This window comes from Meles meles, chromosome 18, assembly GCF_922984935.1.
Source record: "Meles meles chromosome 18, mMelMel3.1 paternal haplotype, whole genome shotgun sequence".
NCBI lineage: Eukaryota > Metazoa > Chordata > Mammalia > Carnivora > Mustelidae > Meles > Meles meles.
In genome coordinates, this window is record NC_060083.1 from 8,928,280 (window position 1) to 8,954,893 (window position 26,614).

At 53.2% G+C, this 26,614-nt stretch overlaps 1 protein-coding gene and 1 pseudogene across 2 annotated transcripts; both read left to right on the plus strand.

Moving 5' to 3' along the window:
- The first annotated feature begins 4,945 nt into the window (after nt 1–4,945).
- On the plus strand, nt 4,946–26,052 carry CTC1 (CST telomere replication complex component 1). Of its 2 annotated transcripts, XM_045986213.1 has the most exons (23): nt 4,951–5,597; nt 9,148–9,311; nt 14,398–14,635; nt 14,786–14,997; nt 15,322–15,466; nt 17,834–18,118; nt 18,242–18,370; nt 18,930–19,162; nt 19,280–19,457; nt 19,543–19,743; nt 20,199–20,325; nt 20,845–20,959; nt 21,097–21,421; nt 21,521–21,610; nt 21,872–22,065; nt 23,351–23,439; nt 23,535–23,709; nt 24,007–24,084; nt 24,475–24,619; nt 24,710–24,774; nt 25,021–25,186; nt 25,317–25,443; nt 25,601–26,052. In XM_045986213.1, exons 1-23 carry the CDS (start codon nt 5,268–5,270, stop codon nt 25,738–25,740), a joined length of 3,951 nt encoding a protein of 1,316 aa, XP_045842169.1. In that variant the 5' UTR covers nt 4,951–5,267; the 3' UTR covers nt 25,741–26,052. The 2 variants fall into 2 exon arrangements, with proteins under 2 accessions (XP_045842170.1, XP_045842169.1); XM_045986214.1 differs by lacking the exons at nt 25,317–25,443; nt 25,601–26,052 and having other exon boundaries at nt 4,946–5,597; nt 24,710–24,787; nt 25,021–25,141.
- On the plus strand, nt 10,558–11,074 carry LOC123929985 (annotated as a pseudogene).
- Nucleotides 26,053–26,614: the final 562 nt, after the last annotated feature.

Sequence of the window (26,614 nt, forward strand, 5' to 3'; positions counted from 1 at the left end):
TCTCCCGAGCGGCGCTTGGGTGGCTCAGTCGGTCCCGCGACTGCTTTCAACTGGGGATCCGATCTCAGGGTCGTGGAATCGAGCCCCGCATCGGGCTCCCTGCTCGGCACAAGGTCTGCTTCTCCCTCTCCCTTTGTGCTCTCTCTGTCTCTCAAATAAAGAAATAAAATCCTAAAAAAAAAGGATTAGGGCGCCTGGGTGGCTCAGTGGGTTAAGCCGCTGCCTTCAGCTCAGGTCAAGTTCTCAGGGTCCTGGGATCGAGTCCCACATCGGGCTCTCTGCTCAGCGGAGAGCCTGCTTCCCTTCCTCTCTCTCTGCCTGCCTCTCTTGTGATTTCTCTCTGTCAAATAAATAAATAAAATCTTAAAAAAAAAAAAAAGGATTAAGGGGAACAAAGTACAGCGAGGGATACCCAGAATATAGTAACAGCAGACGGTGCTTCCTGCCTGTAGGCTTAAAGGGACAAAGGAGGGAATGGTGTCATCCAGCCGCTGGAGAGGTGGAACTGATGTGGGAAACAGGGAAAAGAAAAATTAAATGTCCTAACTGCCTATGGGCAAGTCCTTGACTCAGGCAGAGTGACAGTCCTCTAGAAACTCATCTGCCTCAATGTCAATGCTTTACTAAGTGCAAAAGTGAATCTTAGCCCAACCACCAGGATCCTGCAAGTCTACTATAACATATAAAATTTCCTTTGGGGGGTGCCTGGTTAGCTCCGACGGTTAAGCCTCGTCTGTCAGCTCCGGACGTGATCTCAGGGTACTGGGGTTGAGCCCCACATGGGGTTCCCTGATCAGCGGGACGTCTGCTTCTCCGTCTCACTCTCCCTCTGTATGTGCTCTGTTTCTCTGTGTGTCTCTCAAATAAATAAAATCTTTTTTGAAAAAATGTAAAAATAATAATGTAAAAATAATAAATGTAAAAATAAAAATGTAAAAATTCCTTTGGAAACTTGCTTATCTCCACCCTCAAGATACAGATTGGCAATCATCCCCCAAGCATATGACCCACCAATATACATCTGAAGGGTCTCCTGACTAAATTTTTATTAGGTAGTAATAAATTGTTTTCCCAACAATAGCTAAAGGTCTTAGAAACCTGAAGGTCTTAGAAACCTTGCTTCCAAAACGCTGTCCCTAACTTCCTCCCAACTTGAAATTTATAATGGGCCACTTCCCATGACCCCAGTGCAGCTCTTTCTGCCCATGGCACGTGTCCCCGTGTTTTAATAAAATCAGCTTTTTGCGCCAAAGATGTTTCAAGAATTCTTTCTTGGCTGTCGGCTTTGAACTCTGACATCTTTTCTACATCATAGCCATGGAAGAAAGGCATCCGACAGGGCAAAGGAGGCCGCAAGTGCAGTGTTCAGGGAGAAAGGAAATGAACACTTTGTTCTCTCTCCTGTGCTCAAGTTCCCACATAAACGGTTTTTGTCTCTCATTTGCCAAACCTAATCTGAAGCCTGAGGGCAAGGAACTGGAGTGGTGTGCTAGGGCAAACACAGTACTTGGCAGAGTGGTCTTTTTTAATGAGTCAGACAACAAACAACTATTCAGAGTAGAAGGTGAAAGTCTTTATCTTCATCTCTCTCCTTATTCGTTCCCCTCCTTGGTACAGGTTCAAGACAACGGTAAGGAAGTGAGGCACCTAGGGTGCAAAACTTATCTTGGTTTCTTTCCCTTTAGGCACTCGTTGGCTCCATCCAATACCTACCTTCCAGAACCTTCCAGAACCTTCCAGAACTTTCCAGGAGCCTTAATTTGCTCCGCTCTCTGGTCCTATTTCCTTCACATTTTCTTTCTTTCTCTTTCTCTTTCTTTCTTCCTTTCTTCCTTCCTTTCTTTCTTTCTTTCTGTGTGTTTGTGTGTTTTAAGTAGGCTCCATGACCAACGTGGGGCTTGAACTCACAACCCTGGGATAAAGAGTCACCTGCTCTACCAACTGAGCCAGCCAGATCCCCCTCCTCCATATTTTAGTACTTCCAGAGCACCATAAATTTTCAGTTTTCACCTCAAAATGTGACTTCCAGATTTATCTTTTTGGCCCTAATCCCTCTCTTGACTTTGGTCCCATATATCCCGCTGCCCCTTGGACAAGTACGAATTTCAAAATCACCAGGTCTGGAGACAATGCCACACTTCCTTCCCTGTGAGATGGGCCAACCACTCTTTGTGCTTCCCTAAAACACCCCACACCACATTCCTTGAAGATGTTTATTGAATCAAGTTTGATCGAATTTACTGGCCCAGATATTCTACTGTGCTCTTTCATCTGGTCTCACCTGAAACCACCAGATTAACCTGACATTTTGAATTACATCAACGAGGGGGGCTGGTGGTGAGGGGTAGAGTCAGTACAACTTTCTCTGATCACTGTAGCTTAAATTCAACACTCCCTCCTAGGAACTATCAAAAGTAAATCCTACGATATAGGGCACATCTTTGTGGATTTGGTGAACATAAGGAGACTTCCGAGTTGAGAAAATATTGAAAGCAAAAGGAATGATTAGGGTTGGGACTCTAGGCTTTGACAGGCGTCCTAACAAGGGTGATCTTTTGGAGAATTTGTTGTTTGGGTGGAAAGAGAAGAAATATCTCTGATATAATCATGAAAAACAATGGAAAAGATTCACTTTATGAAGAATTTGGCACCAGAATGCCCTGCATAAGTGTTTATGCAATAAGGAACAGAGAGCTTGCATCAAATGTACAGTTAAACCAGGAGATACCGCAACTTGTAGAACAAAAGTCTTTGTTTCTTGTTAAATGATGACTAGATCATTCTTACTGTCTAAAATGTTTATACTTACTATCTTGTTTCAAAAACAAATCGAAGCTGCTATAAGTTTAAAACAACTTAAAAATGCCCCTCTTGAGGCTCCTGGGTGGCTCAGTGGGTTAAGCCTCTGCCTTCGGCTCAGGTCATGATCTCAGGGTCCTGGGATCCAGTCCCGCATCGTGCTTTCTGCTCAGAAGGGAGCCTGCTTCCCTCTCTCTTTCTGCCTGACTCTCTGCGTACTTGTGATCTCTCTCTGTCGAATAAATAAGTTTAAAAAAAAAAAATGCCCCTCTTGGGTGCCTGGGTGGCTCAGTTGGTTAGGCGACTGCCTTTGGCTCAGGTCATGATCTCAGAGTCCTGGGATTGACTCCTGCATTGGGCTCCCAGCTCCATGGGGAGTCTGCTTCTCTCTCAAGCTCTTTCATTCTCTCTCTCTCAAATAAATAAAAAAAAGTCTTAAAAAAGCACACTTCTTTCACTTTACCTTATTTCTACTTTTAAAAAATATTTTATTTATTTATTTGTCAGAGAGAGAAAGAGTGCACACAAGCAGGGAGAAGGCGCAGAGGCAGAAGGAGAAGCAGACCTCCCCACAGGGAACCCAATGTGGGACTTGATCCCAAGACCCTGGGATCATGACCTGAGGCAGAGGCAGCCATTTAACTGACTGAACCACCCAGGAGAGCTATCTTATTTTATTTTAAAGATTTTATTTATTTATTTGACAGACAGAGATCACACGTAGGCAGAGAGGCAGGCAGAGAGAGAGGAAGGGGAGCAGGCTCCCTGCTGAGCAGAGAGCCGGATGCGGGGCTCGATCCCAGGATCCTGGGATCATGACCTGAGCCGAAGGCAGAGGCTTTAACCCACTGAGCCACCCAGGCGCCCCTTATTTTATTTTTAAACAAATTTTATATTTTAAGTGGAAGTATAGTTGACATATAAAACTGTATTAGTTTCAAGCGAACAGCGCTGTGAACCGACTATTACATACATTATGAAAGTCTCACCATTATAGTGTAGTTGCCATGTGTCACGCACTTATTACAATATCATTGACCATATTCCCTATGTTCTACTTTTCATCCCTGTGGCTTATAACTGGGAGTTTGTATCTTTTAATCCCCTTCGCCTTCTTTAGATGAAAAAGAAAGAATCTTCTTTACCTTTTTAGATTTTTTAAAAGATTTTTATTTATTTATTCGAGAGAGAGTGAGAGAGAGCATGGGTGGGGTGAGGGGCAGAGGGAGAAGCTCCCTCCTCAGCAGGGAGCCTGACGTGGGGCTCCATCTCACCCCATCTCACTCAATCCCACTCGATCCTAGGGCTCTGGGATCATGACCTAAGCCAAAGGCAGATGCCTAACTGACTGAGCCACCCAGGCCCCCCTCACTTTACCCCTTTAATCTTCTGTCTTCCCCTCCCACCACACTGACTTCCTTGCATTTCTTTTCACCATAGCGCCTTAGTGCTTGTGGTCCCCCCACCATCCTTTCTCTTTGATCCCCATCATCTGAATCCTTCATCTCTTCCAATTCTTTAACTTCACCTTTACAGTAAGGCCTTCTGCATACAAAAGGCACACACTACCCACTGCATTCCCTATTTCTTTTCCAATAGTATTTGTTAGTAATGTCTACACTTCCTTTTTTCTTTATTTCTTTTTAAAATTTTATTTGTTTATTTATTTATTTAAGATTTTATTTATTTATTTGATAGAGAGCGCAAGTAGGCAGAGAGGCAGGCAGAGAATGAGGGGGAAGCAGGCTCCCCACTGAGCAGAGAGCCCGATGCGGGGCTGGATCCCAGGACCCTGAGATCATGACCTGAGCTGAAGGCAGAGGCTCAACCAACACTGAGCCACCCAGGCGCTCCAATTTTATTTTTTTAATAGATTTTATTTATTTATTTATTTGACAGCGATTACAAGTAGGCAGAGAGGCAGGCAGAGAGAGAGGGAAGCAGGCTCCCTGCTGGGCGCGATGCCAGCACCACGGATCACAACCTGAGTTGAAGGCAGATACTTTAACCCACTAAGCCACCCAGGCGCCCCTTCTTCTTCTTCTTTTTTTTTTTTTTTCCTTCTTCTTTTTTTTAAACTGTCAGTCTCCGTATTCTATGATGTAAGCTCCATGAGGACAGGGATTTTTTTTTTTTTTTTAAATCTGTGTTCACTGCTGTATCTCCAGAGCCTGGAACAGTGCCTGGCACAGAGTCGCTGCCTACTAAGGCATGGAACGATTGGTTGGTGGACTGAATTAGAAAGAGCAAGAGGCTGTCATTAGCTGATCCACATTTAGCAACACGCTCTGTTCTAGGTCGCAGACTACAGAGATAAATTGAATAAACAGGAGTGCGCTTCTAGGTACTCAGGGTCTGGTGGGGAAATAGATGATCACAGCAAGGAGTCAAAACCAGAACGCAAGCAGGAATGACGTGCTCGGGTCGCATTAAGGAGGCACGCTTCTCTGCTTGGCAAGATCCGGGAGATGGGAAGATGCTCAGGAGCGACCAACCAGGCCGGTTGTGTTCAGGCTCCCGAGCGTCCCCGGCTCCTCCCCGTGCCAGGGACGCCAGACAGGAAATCATCGCGGAAGGAAGCGGATGTGCGGGAGTTTGGGGGGCTGCGGCGGTATTTGCGCACAGGGGGCCCGAAGACGCGGGTGGGAGGAGCCCGAGGCGCAACCGCGGCCGCGCCCACCGATGACGTCATCGAGCGGCCTTCCCGTGAGTCCCGGCGCGGCGGCTGTTCGCGGGCTCTCGCAGGGCGTCGCCTCGGGCGCATCATGGAGGCCGACTCCGCTCGGGCTCCCGACTCCGTGAGTGCGCTTGTCCGACCCTGGTCCCCGTTTTTCCTTCTGGTCCCGTTCCCTCCCCCTTGCTTTTTGGCCTCACTGCCTCCGCTGGGCGCGCCCGGGAGAGGAGGTGGCCCGCAAGGCTGTTCGTCCTTCCACCGTCGCGGGTGCAGCGAACGCGTGTGTTGGTGTCTGCGGCGCCAGCTGCGAGGCTTAGACGCGTCTCCGCCCCCTCTTCGGGTTTCCAGCGGGTGGGAAGCCGCGGGCGGGCTAATGGCGAACCGTGGGGCCCCTGACGCAGCTGGAGGGACGGGGATAACGGTAAACAAGGACAGTGTCTGAGACCTGGAGTGCGTGTGCGGGTTAGCCAGGCAGAAAAGCGCTGAAAGAGGTTTCCAGGCGGAGGGAAAACACGTTCAAAGGCAGGAGAGAAAACAGGTGTCTTTGCAAAACCCAAGTTCGGTTGCAGGGTGGTGATGGAGGGGTGACGGCTGACAGTCTTCGTGTATCTCGCTCCACAGCGACTTGAACCTGAGGATAACGGGGAGTTCCTGAGGGGTTTTAAGCAGAACAGCGATGGGTTGAGATTGGAGATTTCGTTTCCTGGGGCAGCCGTGTAGAGAGTACCGGTTTGAAGGCTGTGGCTGGAAAGCACTGAGAGGGGATGGGGACCTCGACATCGGCAGCAGTGCTGAGGTTCCAGAAGTGAAGACGGTTAAAAAATTATATTAAGGAGGTAGAATCTAAAGGACTTACGTATGGAAAGGAAGGCGTTAAAGGAGGACTATGAGCTTCAGGGTAGAATTACTGGGTTGAGGATGCTGTTGGGTGATTAGTAAACGTTGAAAGGAGTGGGCTTGCTTTGTTTTTGTTTTTGTTTTTTTAAAGGTCAGTGTTGGGATGTGTGGTGTCCCGGGGTTGGCCAGGTGGGGAATCTGGTAAGCAGATGGATATAACGAGAGAGAAAGGGAGAGAGAGAGAGAGAGAGAGAGATCTAAGCTAAAGGAGCTTCTATGAATGGCCAGTAAGGACATCCCATGGCAGACATAACCGAGGGGATAGTGTATAGTGTTCTCCGACTTCAGTTTTTATCAGTAAGATCTGGGAAACTTATTTAAAATACAGATTCCTGCGGCACCTGGGTGGCTGAGTGGGTTGAGCATCTTCCTTTGGCTCAAGTCATGATCTTGGGGTCCTGGGATCGAGCCCCACATCTGTCTCCCTGTTCAGCGAGGAACCTGCTTCTCCCTCTCTCGCTCCATATCCCCCACCCCCCCACCCCCCGCCGCACTGGAGCTCCTGGGTGGCCCACTCAGTTAAGCATTGCACTCTTGATTTCAGTTCGGGTCATGATCTCAGAGTCCTGGGATCGAACCCCGAGTTGCGCTCTGTGCTCAGCCGGGAGTCTGCTTGAGATTCTCTCCCTGTCCCTCTGCCCCTCCCCTTGCTTGCACACATGCTCTCTCGCTAAATAAATAAATCTTTAAAATACAGACTCCTGGGTCCCCCACTCCTGCCAGGATTCTGATTCAGTAGATGAGATCCATGAATTCTGAGGCAGTGGCACCACATTGAAAACAGTAGTATGCCATGTGCCATGGGGTGGACAGGCCCTCAGGAGCTAGAGAGAAGACAGAAAGTCAGAGTCTGGGTGAGGCTCTCATTATGTCGCTGAGGCAGTGCTGAATGATGACGTGGTCCAATTTGGAGGGGGGAGTTTGTTTTGTTTTTTTTTTTAAAGATTTTACTTACTCACTTGACAGACAGATCACAAGTAGGCAGAGAGGCAGACAGAGAGAGAGAGGAGGGAGCAGGCTCCCCGCCGAGCAGAGAGCCCTATGCGGGGCTCGATCCCAGGACCCCGGGATCATGACCTGAGCTGAAGGCAGAAGCCTTAACCCCCTGAGCTACCCAGGCGCCCCAGGAAGATTTTATTTTTAAGCAATCTCCACACCCAACATGAGTCTCAAACTCACAACCCTGAGACCAAGAGTCGTGTGCTCTACAGACTGAGCCAGCCAGGTGCTCTGACCTAGTCCAGTTTTGACAACCGTGACCACAGGTGACCGTGTTTTGCTAGGTGGAGAGAAGGTAAAGTTTAGTGATAGAGCTGTTCCCAAGGACACTGAGATACAGAGAACCGGAAGACAGGTCTCAGGATGCTAAAGATCGAGCAAATGTGGAGGACTGAGCAGAAGGCTAATAGAAGGGCGTTGGAGGAACAGGGAGTGAGCTGTAATGGTTTAGCTTTATCACGGGGATCGAGAAGGATGAAGGACTTACCCCTCAGTGCTCTTGAACAGTGTCAGAATTTTATTATCTGTTTTAAAGATTTATTTATTTGAGAGAGAGGGAGAGAGCGTTCCTGCCATGATGGAGGTGGGGTGGGGGGAGGGGGTGGCAGAGGGGAGAGGGAAGGAGAGTCTCAAGCTGACTCGGGGTGGGGGGACTCAATCTCGGGACCTTGAGATCAGGAGCTGAGCCAAAACCAAGAGTCGGCCGCTTAACTGAGCCACCCAGGCGCCCCCGTCAGAATTTTAAAATAAATCAGCCTAGCGTTGGAAGTAGGCCAAACTGGTCCCCTTCTCTAGGGCTACCTAGCTATGTGTCGAGGCACCTATGTGTCCAGAACGTGTGGCCAGTATGTAAGTGTGGCTCATGTCCTCCTTAGGAGGTCTGCGTCTCAGCTGAAGACAGAACCGAAAACATCAATGCGATTGCATCTTACATTGATTTAGCTCACGGGAACTCACATGTGTGTACTGGACTACGAAAAGGAGTGATTATAGACTGTTCTCTACGTGTGCTGTTTTTACATACTGTGTATTATTTGGCACATTTACGCTTACACGTTGCCGTATAGTATTGTGTCCTACTTCTGAGCAACTTAAAGGATGTTTCACCTTGCTCGCTCTAGAAGCGCATCCCATGTAAGATGGGACAGGACAGTACCAGACGTGATGGTCGTTGGCTGTCTATGGAAGTACGTGCAGAGTGCTGTGGGAGCTTCAGGAAGGGAGCAGCATGGTGCCCGGGACCGTCAGAGAAGGGCTCTCGGGGCAGTATGTATTCTAGTTGGGCATGTTAAGTACCGGTATGGGTCTGAGGAAGGTGTAGGAGCACCCGCACTGTTCCCGAGGTGCATTTGGTTATCACGGGGTCCTTACTATTTTTTTTTTAAGGTTTTATTTATCAATTTAACAGAGACAGGGAGAGAGGGAACACAAGCAGGGGGAGTGAGAGAGGGAGAAGCAGGCTTCCCATGGAGCAGGGAGCCCGACATGGGGCTCGATCCCAGGGATCATGACCTGAGCTGAAACAGCCGCTCAACGACTGAGTCACCCAGGCGTCCCTCATGGGGTACTTATGAGAGAAACAGGGAAGACCACAGCGGGATGGCCAGCGGTCTGAAGAACGACCGGGCTAAGTCTTCTGAGGTTTCTTCCAAGTTCTAAACTCCAGTACTGTTTATTTACGTGTCCTCTGGATTTCTTTTTCTATTACTTTATTCCCAGAATTTCACAGGCAGGCAGGGTGGTTAGGAAGATGTTTTAACTAGATTCCCTGTCCTCAGGAGCAAGCCTGGCTGGAGGCTGCCCGGACCTTCATCCAGGAGACCCTGTGTCCGGCAGGCAGCGAGCCCGATGCGCAGTTGACTCAGTCGGTGATTGACTGTGTGAAGACCACCTGGTTGTCCCAGGGAAAGAACCAGGGCTTTCCCCTGCCCCTCAGCTACAGGTAAGGAGAGGAGGGGTACGGGAGGGGGTTAACTTTGGGACTGAAGAAGGACCTAGAGTTAACCAGGGGAAAACGAGCAGCACGAGGGGCAAGGTGCTAAGGGGAAGAAAGCAATATTGATAAAGTGCCGCAAGAAAAGGATTCCGTGGCCAAATAAGTTTGAGACACATTGGATATGATATTATGAGTTTTTCTAGGAAAGTCACAGGCTCGTTAACATATCAAGGCTCCCAGAGTCCTGTGAAAAGGAACCCATTGACCTCATAGAAGTAACCACTGTTTCTGATGTGGGGTGTCTTCCTTTTTAAGTTTTTATTTTTATTTTTTATTATTATCTTTTGTTAGGGAGGGAGAGAGAGGGCAGGGAGGGGCAGAGAGACGGGGGAGAGAATCTAAGCAGGCTCCATGCCTAGCAGGAGCCTCAGGGCTTGATCTCACAACCCTGAGATCATGACCTGAGCCAAAATCAAGAGTCCGTGCTTGGGACACCTGCATGACCCAGTCAGTTAAGTGTCTGCCTTCAACTCAGGGCATGATGCCAGGGTCCTGGGATCCAGTCCTGCAGCAGGGAGCCTGGTTCTTGAACCTCTGCCTGCTGCTCCCCCGCTTGTGTGCGTTCTCTCTCTCTCTCTCTGACAAATAAATAAACAAAATCTTAAAAAAAAAAAAAAGTCAGCGCTTAACTGACTGAGCCACCCAAGCACCCCTTAAGTTATTGTTTTAATTCCAGTTAGTTAAAACATAGTGTTTTGGCTTAACTTTTTTTTTTCTAAGATTTTATTTATTTATTTGACAGAGATCACAAGTAGGCAGAGAGGCAGGCATAGAAGCAGGCTCCCTGTGGAGCAGAGAGCCCAATGCGGGGCTCGATCCTAGGACCCTGGGATCATGACCTGGGCTGAAGGCAGAGGCTTAACCCAGTGAGCCACCCAGGTCCCCCTTGGCTTAACATTTTAATTTTATTTAGTTATTTATTTTTCCTTTCCAGATATTTATTTAAATTGTAGTTAGTTAACATACTGTGCAATGTTGGTTTCAGGAGCAGAATTCAGTGATTCATCACTTACATGCAACACCCAGTGCGCATCACAGCAAGTGTCTTCCTTAATCCCGTCACTCAACCAGCCCATCCCCCACGCCTCTCCCTCCATCGCCTCTCAGTTTGTTCTGTATTGTTTTTTTTTTTAAAGGTTTTATTTATTTATTTGACAGACGGAGATCACAAGTAGGCAGGGGGGGCGGTGGGAAGCAGGTTTCCTGCTGAGCAGAGAGCCTAGCCCAATGCAGGGCTCGATCCCAGGACCCTGGGATCATGACCTGAGCCAAAACCAGGGGCTTGCTCTTCCCGGGACGGCGTCCATAGGCATTCAGAATGGTCCAGCGTTTGACCTACCATCGTAGGCTGTCCTACAATACAGCCTCTAACAAAACTAGGCTGTCCTGAACCCCGGGTGATAGAATCGTTTACCTTTATACCAAGAAGGTTGGGAAAGCACCAAAATCTGCATGTGGCGTGTGCCCAGGCCAACTTCGAGGAGTTCGTGCTGTGAGACCTAAAGTGCTTATGAGGTTGTCTGAAACGAGAAAACATGTCAGCAGGGCCTCCAGTGGTTTCATGTGTGCCAAGTGTGTTCATGACAGGATCAAGCGTGCTTTCCTTATCGAGGAGCAGAAAATCGTTGTTAAAGTGTTGAAGGCACAAGCACAGAGTCAGAAAGCTAAATAAAAAAATGAAGCTGTTTTGAGTAATAAAAAAATCAAAAGGCAAAAAAAAACCCCAAAAAACCAGAGGCTTAACCCACTGAGCCACCCAGGCGCTCCTGTTCTCTATTGCTAAGAGTCTCTTACGGTTTCTTTGGCTCTTTCTGTTTCCTTCCTTCCCTTACATTCATCTGTTTTCTTTCTTACATTCCACACACGAGTGAGAGTGAGATCATATGGTACTTGTCTTCCTCTGACTGATTTCACTGAGCCTAATACACTCTAGAGCCATCCACGTCATTGCAAATGGCAAGATTTGATTCTTCTTGATGGATGAGTAGTAGTCCTGTGTGTGTGCACGCGTGTGCACGCGTGCGCTACCTCCACATACACACACACACCACGTAGATATACCGCTTCCTCTTTATCCATTCACGTGTCGGTGGGCGTCTGGTCTCTCTCTGCAGTTTGGCTGTTGTTGATAATGCTGCTGTAAACATTGGGGTGCAGGTGCCCCTTTGAATCTCTATTTTGGCACCCTTTGGGTAAATACCTACCTAGCGGTGCCCTTGCTGAGTCACGGAGTGGTTACCTCGAGATTGAGGTGGATTAGCCCCTTATCTTTGTATTTTTATTGTACGTGCGCCCACCCCTGAGCCGTGTCCTGCAGAGTCTGGCTCACCTCCTGACTTTGTGTAAGTAGCGCCTAGCTTCTGGCCTCTGCAGAGGAAGCCTTTGTGCTTCCCCCGTTCCCAAGACTCCCTCCTGTCGGGAGCTCTAGCTCGTTCATTCCAACTGCTGCACGGCATTCTGTGAGTCTGTGTCACCATTGAGCCTCTGAAAAGTAAAAAGGCGCAGGTCTGTTTAGCTTTGTTGAATTAGGCATTTCCCAGCCCTACGAGAGCTTGGGATGCTTTTTCCCGGACTTACACTGCATGTGGCCATGCGGCATTCACTCGGCCCCGCAGTCCGTCTCCGTCAGTAGAGGCAAAGGATCTTTGCTGAAGACAGCTTCATTGTACTCTGTGTTATCCAAAACATCGTTTTCAGAATTCTGGGTACTTTGCTCATCCGTGGACGCTGTTACACAACAGTGGTGACTCAAAGTGCTGCTGCACCAGACTCAACCACTCACTGCTGCCTTCACTGCGAACGGGAAAGCCCTCCAAATTCAGCAGTGCACGTGCTGACCCCGTGTGCAGTCCAGACTCAGTGCTCAGCTTGTAAAAACCTTACCGTTTGCCGTATTTGCCTCAGTTCTTTTTTACTAGAAGTAAAACATTACAGATTTAGTAGCGTCTCCTCTTTGCTCCGTCCTAATGCGGTCGGTGGTTCCTTCCCCTTCCTCGGCAGCACCCGGTGTCCTGAAGGGAGGTATGGGCTCATCGGGTCCGCGTGTGCCGTTCCAACTGCAGACACGTGCCAGAGGACACACGGGGCTGTGTGCATCTGTCCTGAACCATTCCCAGATCTGCTATTTATCTTGTTACAAAAGTGGGTTTTGTGTGTGTTTGATGGGTGGTAAATGATATTTCAATTCCAAAGTAATTTCTCAGGACACACTTACCAGGGGGCTTTTGTCTTTTCCTCCTGTGTAGCTTTTCTCATTCTACTCCACTGGCTGCAGGTTTTCCTCCGTTTCCTACAGTGCTGGTCCACATCCCTAACTATTAGGATTAAATACGTTGTTTATGTAGACACAATGAAATCTCGTTAGAACACTGTCCTGCCGCATGGGACAGAGAGCTACCTACAGGTGAGTCGTGGTCGAGAAGGCTGCGATTGCGGTGAAGCCTCATGCAGCAGGGTTCGTCTCCCACGGGTGCCTGAGTATGTTCCCAGTGGCCTCTGTGGTAACAGTCTAGTCAGAGAAGGAAAGGTCCAGATCTCTCAAGATTCCAGCATTACTAGAATGGTGGGAAAACGGTAAGTCAGAAACTGTTAGAAGAAAAATGAGCTTCTCGTTCTTCAAGATAAATGTAACCTAGATGGCACGATGTGTTGAAGTGAGGAGTCTGTAAAGTAGGGTGGTCGAGGCTAGAAAAGGAGTTATTTGATGGGTCCGAGGATTTTATTCATCTGTTTCCCTTCCTCGTGGAGTGCCTGCTGTGTGCTGGGCAGCGTGCTGCACATTGAAAGTTGGAGATCGGTGACAAATGCGAGGAGTCCAGGTTCTCAGCTCCGGTTTCCTGACCTAGACCCTGAAGAATCTGGGGCAAGTGACCCTTGTCCTTACTGTTTTCTGTCCTGAAGGTGCCCAGGGGAAAGAAAACGCTCTCTCCAGCTGTTTTGTCTTGGGCCTTTAGAGAAGTAGAGAAACACAGGGAAAGAACATGGACTTTTGAGTGAGATCCCCCCCGGCTTTGCCACCCACACCACCGTGTACCTGACCTCTCGAAGTTTCCTCATTGGTGGTGTTTACAGGGGTTTTGGGTGAAGCTTCAGTGCGTTACTGAGCGTGAACGGACGTAGAATAACGTGTGCGTAGCTGGGACTCAACACGTGCTAGTCTCCATCTTTGCCTTTTATATCGCCCGAAGCCCCTGGGAAAAGCGTGAAGCAGATGTGGACGGGGAGTGGGCCACCCGGGACGGCGTTCCCAGCTCTTAGAGCTCTCACGAGGGTGACGTTCACGGGCATAGTGAGCAGGATAAGTTGTGACAGTTCGTACCTTTGTCCTTACCCTTCTGCTCCGAGGACATGAGAAGGCAAGTGTGTGCGGAGTAAAGGGATCGTAGATGTGAATCCATCGCAGCTTTGGAAAATTCGCTGTTCCCACATTCTCAGTGCCGCACCTCGCCCCTGGCAGGGAGAGCCATGTTGGGAGGCTTGCCTGGGGAATGGCTGATCTCAAGCATCTTTGGAGATTTGGGCGCTCTTGATATGGACTCCCACCTCCGCCCGCTCCCCACCCCGGTCTTGAGATCTGTGATATCCCAGACTAGGAAGAAAGCCTGGCTGGGGCCGCTGAGGTCGAGCCGTTGGCACATGCTCTAGCGGCCCATCGGGGTTCTCTGTGGAGCTAAGAGCCGAGATGCTTTCAGGGGAGCTGAGTGTGGTCAAGTGTTCTCCCCACGCTCATTCCCCCAGGCTCCTGCTACACGCCTTCGTTCCTCTGGGTCCTCTCTGTGGCACCGTCTTGTTCAGAGTCTCACTCAGCACTTTCTTCCTCCCTTCCGTAGGTACTCCCAGTTCTTGGATCCAGATCTTGTGCTCATTTCCTTAGGCTCTTAGCTCTAGAGTTCTTGCCCGTCAGTCCAACTCCCGTCTTAGTCTGTGTTTTCCACTGATCTTTCCTTGGGCTTTGGGGGGACTCATTGGGGTTGGGGGAGTGTCCTAGGCTTGGATGCCGCTTTGCAGGACCTCTGCTCCCTTCCCTCTGCAGCTTTGTCTCAGTACAGGACCTCAAGACCCACCAGAACCTCCCATGCTGCAGCCATCTGTCCTGGAGCAGTAGTGCGTACCAGGCTTGGGCCCAAGGGGCTGGACCAAACGGAACTCCTCTGCCCCGGGAGCGGCTGTTACTCTTAGGGACGCTCACAGACCCCTCGGGGGACTTGGAACAAGAGTGCAGGAAAGGAGATGTCTACGTGAAAGACAACACTGGTATCCTGACCTGCGAGGTGAGTAGAAAGGCAGAGGTCAGATGTCTCCGAGCCTCACAAGGAGGGTCTCTAGGGAGTGAGGCAATTCGGTCTCTCAGGGAAGAAAGGTGGGGGAGAGTGGGTGGGATGCTAGGGCCCGGGGTAACCCTTGCTCTTGGTCTTTTCTAGCTCATAGATCTGGACCTGTCTTGGTTGGGCCATCTCTTCCTGTTCCCCAATTGGAGTTACCTCCCTCCTGCTAAGTGGAACGCATCCGGGGAAGGACACTTGGAGCTCTTGAGTGCCCCGGTGCCAGTGTGCCCCTCGACCACCAGTCCTGGGCCCTCATCCCCTCTCCCTGTTCTCTACCCAGAGACTGCTTCCCGCCTGCTCAGACACAGGTGATCCTCCCCTGTCTCGGGGAGGACGGAGCGCGGTGAGACTGGGCGGTCGGAGGGAAAGGTCCTGAGGCCAGTGGGGAGGATGGGGTGTTCCCACCAGAGTCAAGGGAATGATGGGGCCTCTTCAAGATGTTGGGTGCGAGTCTTCAAAGGAAGTTTGCCTCATCTGAGTCAGGAAGAGTGTGAAGGAAGTCTTTGGAATAACAGCTCTGGGCTAGGGAAATTTTAAATTACCGCTAGCTTATTTACAGCGGAAGGGAAAGCATTTGTGGGGGAAAAGGAAATAAAAATGGCTTTTCCCTCTTGTGTTTCTTCCCTCCTTAGGGGCAAGCTGAGAGGTGTGCAGCCGAACCTGGCTGGGAAGCTGGTTCGAGTGAGCGCCCTGGTGAGGAGTCAGAAGAAAGCTCACTTTGTCCTGTCTCTCGGGGATGGCTCCCCAGCTGGCAGCCACGTGTCCATTGTCGTGCAGGTGAGAACGGGGCTCAGTGCCGGGTCGTGGAGGTGTGGAGGAGCTGTCAGGACTCTTAGCAGGAGAGATGAACGTCATAGCAGGGCCACATAGGAAAGGAGGCCGGCTCGGGTGCGGGGGCCCTGTTGCCTGGGACAGCGCTGTTGCTGGAGGGGCGCAGGTCGCGTCACTCCCCCACACCGGAAGGAGGGAACACACTTTCCCGTCGTGCCCTTCATCTGAGTAGACAACTTGCGTATCATCGGTGACTAGCAAAACCTGTCGGAATCACTTGTTCTTCCTCTGCATTAGCAGGATGACCAAGAAAATGATTCAGCTCAGCACCATCAAGCCCTTTTTTTTCTCTTTTGGCTCTGTGCACTTTTTGAAAAACTTGGTACTTTGTGATTCACTCTTTCTACATCCACTGGTACGATTTTAGAATCATTAATTTTTACGCTGTTGTCTAGTGACTTGTATCATTATCTGAATAACGTTTCAGAAGTATTCAAAACAAGGGAGAAAAAGGCTCTCATACGGGTATCAAAAAGGGAACTCTGACATTTATTAGGGCTGTGAGAATTCTTGCGTCTGTCTGCGTCACAGGCTTGAGGGACAGTGATGAGCGGGCAGAGGAACTGGAAATGCTAAAACTGAAAATGCTTAGGAGCCGCCCCAGTGTCTGGTCTCGTTTCTGCTCCCGGCCTAGGGAGGAGCTTCTGCATTTTTTTTTTTTTTTTTTTTTTTGCATCAGACCCTTCCGCATCTCCTCGAGCCCAGTGGAAATGCTGCTCGGGGCGGAGTTGGCTCAGGGGAGGAGTGATCTTGCTGTGTTTGTAGGCTGCCGCAGACATACTGGAGACAATCTGTCACCATAGATGAGCCCAGGGGATGTCTTCTGTGATGGAGGAGCTGAGATCATCATGTCTCGGAAATGAAGGACTGGACTCTGAAAAGAGGAGAGAAGGTTCAGGGTCACTGCCATGCCAGGCAGCCGGGCATGAGAGGCTGCTGAGCAGTTACCGGGGCCCTGCCGGAGAGGGCTGGGCGCTGGGGTGATGTGGGTCCAACCCCCTCAGGTAGAGTTCTTGTCTTCGAAGAGGAGTAGAGGACACAGAGCCCTGGTGGCCTGCCGTAGTGGCCTTGGGGCGCGGGAGGACCAGACAGACAGGGCTCGGGGTCCTGTTGAGATGGAGTCTGAGAGCATGGGGTAGCGGGGGACGAGCAGAAGCACTGCTGTGTGTTTGCTGGCCCCTGGAGTCAGACCCCCGGGGAGCCCTGGCTCCGCACAAGCAGGAACTGTCAGGTAGGTCTTAGCACCGGTGACGAGGGGTGGTGGCCGAGGACTCACCTGGTTCTAGGGTAGAAGTGGAGATCTGTGAGGCTCGAGTGTCCTGGGTCAGTGGGCTTTGAAGCCCCTGCAAGCGGCTGCGTGCTGTGTGGGGCCTGCGGGAGGAGCACGCCCCGCAGGTAGGTCTGGGAACCGTCCTTCTTCCCCTTGTGCTTAAATCGCTCCACAAGCACGTTCTGCAGTCCGTTTGACACCCTGCTGTCTGCGGCTGGCTTTCTCTCCGTACTTCGACAGTTCTCGTTTTCCTACAAAATCTTCAGCAGCTCATTGCTGGGATTTCCCCCTCCTCTTGGCTCTCCCGTCTCCGTGTCCTGCAGTCCCTCTCCATCCCAGCCGGTGTTCTCGCTGCCTTGCTCCTTGCTCATCTGGGTTCTGAACGCTTTCATGTTGCTGCTCCTGCTGGAATCACCCGCCCTGCTCCCAACTTTGGCAAACTAGAGACGCCGTTCAGGACCCTGTGTGGGCTTCAGTTCTTCCGCTGGGTCTACCCACTCATTCCCACCCATCCTGACCTGTCTGTCCCCGAAACCTTGCCCAGTGTGTGTGGCTTTTGTTTACTTGATCCTATGCGGTTCCGCATCGTTACGTGCGTTTGCGTCTGTGTTTCCCGGTGGGCTGAGATAGGCTGGGAGAGAGGGACCAGCCTGTTGTATTTCTTTCATGTCTGTCCCCTTCCCGACTCTCTACGTACCCCGTACGTATCGGTTCAATAAACGAAAGTGATTTGTGTGCTACAGCGTGGGATGGGGAAACGCGAAAGCCAGCAGTTACGGGTGGAAAGTTTCTGTGTTTTGGAGGATGTTGTAGGGATGGTTTACGTCTGGAGGGAAGCACTGGGGAGTATCTGGCATCTTCTGTGAGAGGGAGGCGATCCGGAAGGGTAAGAATGACTTGTCAGACAGCGCATGCAGAAGCCAGGCAGAACTCCCGAGGAGCGGGTCGTTGCGGTCAGATCACGGTGGGGAGAGACTCTGGCAGAGGGGCAGTGTCGTGGGCAGCGTCTCATATGCCGTGTTGCCTGCCCCCGCACGAGCCAGATCCCCGCCCAGCTGGTGTGGCACCGAGCCCTTTGGCCTGGTAGGTCCTATGTGCTGACAGCGCTGCGAGTAGTCCGAATCCGCGGACACTGTTACCGTGTGTGGACGACCAGCCCCTCCTCCCACCTGCTGCCGCTGAAACCGGAAGGTGTGCGGGAGCTGGAGCTGGAGCTTGATGGGCCCCTCTTGGAGGCTGACCCCGCACCGCCCCCCATGCCCAGCAGCTCCCAAGACGGGGACGGGGAACCCGCTCTGGTCCGCCACTCGACGCTCTTATCCTACTCGGTGAGTGAAAAGGAGAGATCCGAGAGTTTGGGGGTGGGGGTGGATAGGGGAGGAGGAACCGGAAGTGAAGGTCTCCGGAGAGGAAGGAAGGAGGGACCAGCTGGACCTTTGGCCTCTCTGCAGGGAAAGGTTACTGGTGTGCTGAGCCAGCCGGCTGGCCTCTATGAGGTGGACGGGCAGCTGGCGCTCTGCCTCGCCTACCAGCAGTTCCACAGCCTGAGGAAGGTGGTGCGGCCGGGGGTCTCCCTGGAGGTACGTGAGGCATCCGGGCTGGGACTCGGAGGCGCTCGGCAGCTTTTCCTACCTTTGCGGCCCGGTACACGCCAGCCGCAACAGGGTGGGATCTCCCGAGGCAAAAATAGGAAAAGAATAAGTGTGTGTCGGAGGGCAGGGTTTGCATACTTAGTGCCAGGAATGATTTGGACGGGGACTCAGGTCAGGAAGGAGGAGAGGCCGGGCCCCCGGGAGCACCTCCTTTCCGGAACGGCTTCCACCCGGAGGAGGAGAGGCTGGAGCCCAGACTCAGGTATGGGGCCCGGACAGTCTCGGGCGGCCTGGTGGGTCGTGGCGCCTCACCCGCCAGGAGCCTCCCAGCCCACAGGACAGCCGAGTGGAGCTTGTGGGAGATGAAGGCTTCCCACAGGGGAGTGCGTTGTGCGGATGGCGCAGGGGGGCTGGAAGGAAATGCCCCGTTGGGAGAAATGCTGTTTCTCCGGGCGCCGGGCGGTGGGAGGCCGCAGGGAACCCTGCCAGCGATCGTTGAGCTGAGGGCTTCACCCCTGCTTTTTCCACCTTTTCTGCTTTTCTCCAGCTCCAGGATGTCCACCTCCTGCAGTCAGTGGGCGGAGGGACCAGAAGGCCAGTGCTCGCCCCCTGCCTCCACGGTGCCATTCTCCTGCGGGGCTTCTCTTGTCGGAAGCCCGAGACTCAGTCTTTCTACCAGGCCCAGGGGACCTCCCTGTTCGAGCAGCTGGTATGGGAACGCCAGTTGGGCCTTCCCCTGTACCTGTGGGCCACCAGGGCGCTGGAGGAGCTGGCCTGCAAGTGAGGAGGACGGGGGTCTGGGCAGGGGAGGGCTGGCAGGGCCAGCTGCGGGGGGCGCAGGATCCTGTCAGAGGTGTCCCCCTTCGGGGCACGTGAGCGCTTCCCTTCCTGGCCCAGGCTGTGTCCCCACATGCTGAGACACCACCAGCTCCTGCAGCACTCCACTCCAGGGAACCCCAGCCTGGGACTGCAGCTCCTGGCTCCTGTCCTGGATGTCCTGTCTCCCCCGGGCAGCACCCGTCGGAACGCGCACAAGGAGATCCTCGAGGAGCCGCATCACTGTCCGCTGCAGAAGGTGCGAGCGTGCGCAGGAAGCAGCGGCGGCGGAGCTCATGCCGACGCATGGCAGCACGCGCTGATTTCTCTTCCGTCCCCCACAGTACCTGCGGCTGCAGACCCCCTGTTCTTTCCCTACTCTGGCCACCCTGAAAGACGAGGGCCGATGCAGGGCCTGGGCCGCCTTTGACCCCAAGACCCTCCTGCCCCTCCCGGAGTCGTCTTATCTGACCAGCGGCCAGCTCAATCAGCGAGTGTCCTGGTCCTGGCTCACTCTGCTGCCTGCCACCTCCCACCCGGCCCAGGTAGGTGGGGCGCACGGGGCGCTCAGGCCTCCTCTCTTGGCTGCCCTCACTGCCGCTACCGTCGTCCTTCCCCGTCCCTGTGGCTGCACGGCCTGGAACTAGACCACCCCGTCTCTTCTCGCCCCACCCGTCCTCGCTGCAGCAGACAGGGAAAGTCTGGGCTCACAGAGCTGTTTCGCTTTAAATCCTTTTCTGGTTCCTTCCAGAGTACGTAAGAGAAAATGCAGAGTCCTTACAGTACCCTGGGAGGTCCCGTATGGTCTCCTGGTTCTAAGCTCAGTTCGTACGCTCTCTCCACTGCCACTAAATGTGCGAATGCATGGCTCTTCCTTTCATATCCCTCTTCCCCGCTCCAACATAAGTCCTTTCAGGTCAGGGACTGGACCTTCTGTAGCTAACGTTTAACACAGCATCTGGCGCATGGTAGTCAGACCTTGTCTTTCGTCTCCCTGCAGATTTTAATTGGGGTCCTGGCGGCTTCATCTCACAAAGGCTGTCTGCAACTTCGGGACAAAACCGGTTCTCTCCCCTGCCTCATCCTGGCCAAGCACTCTCAGCCCATCACGGACTCCCGGTTCATAGGTTTGGAGTTGGGATGTGGAGAGAAGGGGGCGGACAGGGAGGGTTTCGGAACAGGAGGTTTGGGGAGGAGGCACCCGCTAGGATTTTCTTGAAATGCTAAAGTAGTCTGTGTGGATTCGCAAGTTTTGGGACAAGTCTGGGGTCCCGGTATTGGCAGAGAAAAGGAGCGAGGGTTTCTCCAGCCAGAACGCCAACTCCCAACCTTCATTTCTCCCACCATAGCCACGGGCACGCCAGCAGGACATTTCTTGGTTTGAGCTTGCTGAGCCCTATGGACAGGAGCATTTCTGTAAAGGAATGTCACTGAGCCTTGCAGCCTAGGAGACCAGGGGCAGGACTGGACGCACGGCTGGGCTGGTCTCTCCTTTAAAGAGACCGTCCTGCTCAGGTGGGGTTCAGTCTGGGCCTTCATGTCGTGTTAGGGGAGCAGCTCAGGCCTGGGACAGGTGGCGAGACCTGCAGGGCAGTCTCTTTCATTGTCCATCCCTCTTGTCGAAGCAGAGAACTTTCTCCCTCTAGGCTGCTTGGTGCGGACAGAGAAGTTCCAGCTGGTCATAGAGAGGAATGTGAAAAGCAACTTCCCTTCCTGTAAGGAGCTGAACATGACAGGCTTCATCCAGAAGCAGCAGGCCAGGTTGGCCCCCGGGGGTCGTGGCCGCATCTGAGTCTCTGAGGGGAAGGGCAGGGCTTGGTGCCGGTGGTGGAGCGTGGGGGCCCATGGCGCCCAGGGTGCGCATCACTAAGAAACCTACTCCTTGTCTCTCCCAACAGAGTCTATATCCAGTTCTTCCTGGCCGACGCCCTGATCCTGCCTATGCCCAGACCCTTGCTGCACTCAGCGACCTCCCTCCCACCACAGGCAGAGCCCACCCTCCCAGATGGCCCCCACGTAGAGCAGAGCCGACTGTTCTTGCTGTCCCACAAGGAGGCCCTGGTGAAGAGGAACCTTTGTGTCCCCCCAGGAGCTAACCCAGAGGTGCCCAAGCCCATCCTCAGTTTCCGTGTATTGGGGAGCTGGCTTGGGGGCACCCAGAGGAAGGAGGGGACTGCATGGGGCCCACCCGAGCCCAAAGGAGAGGAGGACAAGGATCAGAAGGTAAACCGGGACTGCAGGGATCTAGGGCCCGGTGCCGTGTGTCTCAGCTCCTGTCTGGGACCCCAGCACCTGCCTCCCTCTTTCCTCCCTCCCTCCCAGGTTCTCTTAATCTTCGGGGGCTCCTCAGTGCGCTGGTTCGAGTTCCTGCACCCAGGTCATGCGTACCGACTCGTGGCTCCGGGCCCTCCTGTGAGTGCCCCGCTCGGTCCTTCACGCACCCTGCCCCAGAAGGCTTTTTTGGTGTGGGGTCTGGAGAGGGAACGCCAGTGCCTGGCTCCTGTCTAGGTGTCCTAGAAGAAGAGTAGATTTAGCGCAGATGGAGGGCCTGTCTGAATGTAAAGCACTTCCGTCACCGTCCTCCAGGAAGAAAACAAAATCAGGTCCTCATGTTCTGTGAGCCTGCCCCTGGAGCGGGACACGCTCAGAGGGTTGTCTTCCTGTTCCCGGCAGACCCCACTGCTGTTCGAGGAGGGCGGGCCATCCTGCATCCCACAGCGTCCCCTGGAGTTGGCTGGCTATACGTCCTGCCTCACGGTGCCGGAGGAGTGGACTCTGGAGCTTGAGAGCGGCCCAGACATCCCGGCTGTGCCGGACACCAGCCGGGCCCTGCCTAAGACCTCGCTGGACGACCTGCTCAGTGGCAAGTAAATGTCCGCTGGCTTCTCCAGCTACCGCGGCCGCACTCTCCCGCCGGGCTGAGGCTTGGTGAGCAGTCCGCTCCCCGTCGCGGCGCCTGTGTCTTTGTTGGGATCCAGTTCCTAGAGGAGTGACGTCCCCGTGACCAGGAAGCTGTGTTTCATGCCCGAGTTTTCCCCTAGCAGCTCAGGGTTCTGAAAAGACCACGAGCAAGGTTTTTCACAATTAAGGAAGGCTATAGCAATGAAAGGAAACATAAAGAGAAAAAAAAAAAAGACAAAGCTGGAATCTGTAGAAGAGGGCCTTCCCTTTCAGTGCAAGCAGCAGCTGGCTCCTGGCTGCAGGCGCAGCTGTTCTGTCCTTTCAGGGCAGCTGCCAGTGCAGGCCCAGACACCACAGATTTCCCTGTGTTTTAAAACAAACAAACAAAAAAAGGCGGCTTACTGGATTGTATGTGTGATTTTTAACTTTTTTTTTTTTAAAGATTTTGTTTATTTATTCAACAGAGGGAGAGATCACAAGTAGGCAGAGAGGCAGGTAGAGGGAGAGGAGGAAGCAGGCACCCCGCTGAGCAGAGAGCCCGATGCGGGGCTCGATCCAGGACCCTGAGATCATGAGCTGAGCTGAAGGCAGAGGCTTAACCCACTGAGCTACCCTGGCGCCCCTGTATGTGTGATTTTTACAAAACCTGTCTGTAGTAGAAAGGATTGTTTCCAAGGCCCCAAGATGGGCGGGCGTGGGCATGAGCGCCAGCATACAAAGCTGCCCGTGGTAGGCCGCCTAGGCCCATTGGGCACGCACGTGAACGCAGCTGTGATGTCCGCTGTGCCTCCGGGTGAGGCCTCTGCTTACGTCGTGGTGTAGGTTTTGAGTGATCTGCCGTGGCTCTGTTTTTCCTATAAGGCCTGTTGCTTTTTTTTTTTTCTTCTTAAGATTCATTTACTTATTTGAGAGAGAACGTGCCTGTGCCCATGACGGTGGGGGTGGGGGGTTGCGGGGTTTGGGTTGCCGAGGGGAGAGAATCCCCAGCAGACTCCCCGCTGAGCCCGGAGCCCACTGCGGGGCTCCATCAGGATCTGAGATCATGACCTGAGCCAAAAGTCAAGAGTCAGACACTTAAACTGGTTGCCCTTGCCCTTGTCCTTTAGGGCGTGACAGTGCAGGGCAAGGCTTTTTTTAGGACGTTATAGATGACGTTCTGGCAGATGCTTTAGCTCCTTTTTTTTGCCCTCAGACCCCCTCCAGTCTCTGCTTTCTGACACCTGTTATCCCTGTGCTTCTGTGGCCCTACAGCTCCGCCGATTCCCTGGTGTCTTTCTCGGCTGAGATCTTGTCACGGAGCCTGTGTGAGCCATTTCTGGCCCCTTTCTGGGCAAAGCCTGGTAATGATGCCTCCTTTGGGGGAAGGTGTGAAGTCGAGTGATGGGACTCTGGGGTCCTGGCAGATGCCCCTGACCCTTGCCCTTGATTTCTGTAGGGGGCACTCGGACCTCGAGAGCATCTGTGAAGCTGACCGTGGCCGTGGAGGATGCTGACTGCCCATGCCGCCCACACTTAGACATCTACATCAAAGAGCCACACTTGCCTCCCCCACTGGGACTCCTGCCGGGAGCCCGAGCCTACTTCGGCCAGCTGGAGAAGAAGATTTCCAGGTGAGGGTCGGTGAGGCTGATTGGCTTCCTCTCCCCACTGCTCTCCTCCTCGCCCCGCCACCGTGCTTTCACACCTCCTCTTTGATGGGACTTCGCCGTGTAGCCTTACGTGTGTGCCGTCTGCCCTCACGAGCTGCTCCACGCCTCTCCTGCCCTAATTCTTCCCTCTGCTTAGCCCAGGGTGCGGCCTGCCGGGGAGGAGGTGGCGGTGAGGGTCTAAGCCTGTGATCTGGTCGCAGCTCCTGCCTCCCATTGACTACTTTCCCCTCCTCTTCACTCTGCCTCCGGCACTTGCAGATCCCACCATATTTACTGTTGTTTCCAGCCGTCCACTTACCTGCAGGTCCTGAGTTTCCCCCCTGAGACCGCAATCAGGTCAGTGGCCCGGGCCCTCCTCCCCACACTTCACATCCTCGCAGCCGTGTCCTACATGTGGTCCCAGCTTCGGGATTTTTGCTGTTTTAACTGGTGTTCTCCACGCCTAGGAGAACAGGTTGAGTCGGAAGGGTTCTCTCTGCCCCAGGTGAAAATGCCTGGTGCTTATTATTTTGCCCAGAAAGATGTAGTGTTCTAGGCCCCTGAGGAATAATGGATGGTCAGAGGTCAGGATTCAGAACGAAACCATGAGGCTTCCCAGACAGCACAGAGCCCACACCCATCCCCATCCCTGTGCCTGCCTAGTCCTGCCAGACATCGTGCGCTTTCAGGACAGTCGGCTGTCCTTGACTCCTTTCTCTCTCTCTCTCTCTCTCTCTCTCTCTCTAGTGCTCCCCTGCCCCACATCTTCCTAGCTGAACTTCTACAGGGTGGCCGGCCCCCCTTCCAGGCCAGTGCCTCTTGCCATATCGTTTCCGTCTTCAGCCTGCAGCTCCTGTGGGTGTGTGCTCACTGTACCAGCCTCTGTCCCCAGGTATGGGAGGGCCCAGGCTGAGCGGGGCGCAGGGGGCCAGAAGGGTGTGAGGGGACCCAGAGCATTTTCCAACCACTCTCTCTGTCCCAGGGAAGGTGTACTCGTCAGGGCTCCACTTGCCCCACACAGACATCTGTAAGCCAGGCCAGCATCAGGTGAGAGCACAAGGTGGGCACCCGCTGCGCCATTTGTTACCCTGTCACGTGACTTGGTCTGTCTGCTGGCCTGTTGTTGGCATAGTTCCTGGCCTGTGGGAATGGCTTCGTAAGTCTTTGAGGGTGAATGGGTTAAAGTCAAATGAGTTCAACTGGGGAGCGGTGGGGAGGAAGGCATGTCGGAGCCACCTGGCCTCCTGGGTCTGCCGTGGAAGTCCCTATTTCTCTGCGGCCTCCTTCCCCCAGGCTCCTGGTGGAGGATGGAACTGCCGAAGCCGTGGTGACCTGTAGGAATCAGCACGTGGCAGCAGTACTGGGTCTGTGTCCCAGTGAGTGGACCTCCCTCCTGGAGTCTGTCCGAGGGCCGGGGAAGGTGGCCTTGCAGTTTACAGGTCCTGGAGCCCAGCCTGAGGTGAGACCGGGCTGGGAGGTGGGACCGTGAAACCCAGATTCCTAAGGGGTTTGGTAGAGAGTTTAAGAATGTGAGTTAAGAAGAAAAAAAAAAGTTAGAATTCTGTTTAATCTTCAGTTTCCTCTTCTAGTCTTCCGCCAAGGTGAATGAGCCCTTGACCCTCTTCCTCCGGACACTGTGTACCAGCTTCTCTGTTCTCCGGCCTGTTGTGCTTTCTTTTGAGCTTGAGCGGAAACCCTCCTTGGTCATCCCGTTAGGTACGGGAGGGAGCGGGTATGTGGCTGGAGGGGTCCCAGGAGGAAGGTGGACGTGCGATCGATCGATTGGAGGGTGTCTAGAGTGGGGGAGGAGAACGGTGGGTGGGGGAAACACACCACATGCCCAGACCCTCTCTTTCCTCTCGTCCCATCTCAGAGCCGCCTCGGCTACAGCGGTTCCAGTGCGGGGAGCAGACTCTTCTGACTCGTATGAATCCCAAGATCCGACTGTCCTGCCTTTCTATCCAGGAGCCCAAGCACGCCAGCTCTCTGGGAGCTTTTTCTTTGTCCTGCTGACCTGGATGGCAGTGGGGCCTGCTGGAAGCCTTGAGGCCCTGAGCCCATCTCCTCCCCATCATTGTGCCCTTACCTGGTCTGTGATGGCACCAGGACCCCAGGTCCCCGAATTCAGAAGCTGCTACCCTTCTGTGACGTGTCCTTCCCGTTCCGTTGCCAGTTTGCCTGGAATTTGTTGAGATGGGCAGATGACGGCGCTGTTGATGGTCCCTCTCTGGTTGGGGTCAGGGAGGGGGCCCTGAGTACCTGGGTTCTGCCTTTGGGGGTGTTTGTGGTAGGCCTCTTGGCCTGCAATAAAGCTCTGGTGATGTATCTCGCTGTGCCTCTCTCGGGTTCCCAGGCCTCCTGACCTCCCGGCAGCCAGGCCATCGCTTTGCTGTTTGTTGCTGGTGCCAGATTCAGTTTGGAGAGGGGCTTCTGGTTGGGTAGTGATACCAAGAATCAGGCCTTAAAGGGAGGAAATTGAGGCATGGAGGACAGGGTAGACAACGTACAGATGGTGTCAGTCAGCAAGGCTGGGCCCCTGGAAAGTCCAGCGCGCACCCTGGGCTGTGGGAGGGGGAAGCACCAAGCTCTAGGAGGGGCCTGGAAGGAAGCCAGGGCGCATGTGCTGGGGAGCCCAAATCAGTGCTGAGGGCTTCTCCCGGCCAGGCCTGAAGCAGTTCCCGGATCAACACCCCCCACCCCCACTAGCAGGAATTCCAGAACCCAACCCACAGAATCAAGAGTTGAGGGAGCATTTGTGGGTGATGATGCGTTTGGCTGGTGGTGTGTTTCTTTCCCGGGCTGCGCGCTAGCTAGAGAGGTACAGCCGAGTCACACCTCTTAGAGACGCATTCTTTCCAGGCCATTAGGGATCGGTTCCAGTTTGCGT